Source organism: Penaeus monodon, chromosome 22 (genome assembly GCF_015228065.2).
Source record: "Penaeus monodon isolate SGIC_2016 chromosome 22, NSTDA_Pmon_1, whole genome shotgun sequence".
Taxonomy (NCBI): domain Eukaryota; kingdom Metazoa; phylum Arthropoda; class Malacostraca; order Decapoda; family Penaeidae; genus Penaeus; species Penaeus monodon.
Window position 1 is genome coordinate 23,746,900 of NC_051407.1, and position 522 is coordinate 23,747,421.

Genomic DNA, 522 nt, shown 5'->3' on the forward strand with positions numbered 1-522 from the left:
AAACACAGACACACACATTCTAAAACAACTTACTAACAAGCACCTTGATAACATATGCATATACAAAAACCACTACAGGGAAGACATACATTCATTACCAAATACACAAAATACACAGAGACTGTACAACATTAACAAAGAAAGTAAATAGCAAGGGCAACCGGGCACAAATTAATTGACACAAAACTATCATCACTTTCACAGAATCCCTCTAAGGAAATTAACCAAAACCCAAATAATGAAAGCATTATACTGATGAACTGACCTTCCTCTCCCTCTCCATCAGAAAGTGGTTCCTTCAAATCTGTAAAAGCAAAAGCAAGGAAATAAAGCATGCAATTCCTTTCCCCCTAAAAGGCCCAAGAAGCATGAAGACTGGAAAGAGAGAAATTAACCCATGCAATACTCAGCAGACATTCCAGATATTTCTAAAACTTAAAAGTTAGTCTCATAACTTTGTTTCATACAGAAAGTGCAATATTTTACTCTTATAGGACCTAATTACTTTTTTTTGCATTAAAT

The 522-nt window shown here is 34.5% G+C and overlaps 1 protein-coding gene across 4 annotated transcripts in view; it reads right to left on the minus strand.

The window, feature by feature from the left end:
* LOC119587031 (pleckstrin homology domain-containing family F member 2-like) overlaps positions 1-522 on the minus strand; it is a gene marked incomplete at its 3' end in the record, with an annotated part of 20,882 nt that overhangs the window by 1,040 nt on the left and 19,320 nt on the right. For 3 of the 4 annotated variants that reach the window (XM_037935774.1, XM_037935777.1, XM_037935775.1), the window contains 1 exon segment: positions 266-304. In XM_037935774.1, coding sequence (XP_037791702.1) covers positions 266-304 — 39 coding nt within the window. 4 annotated transcript variants of the gene reach the window in all.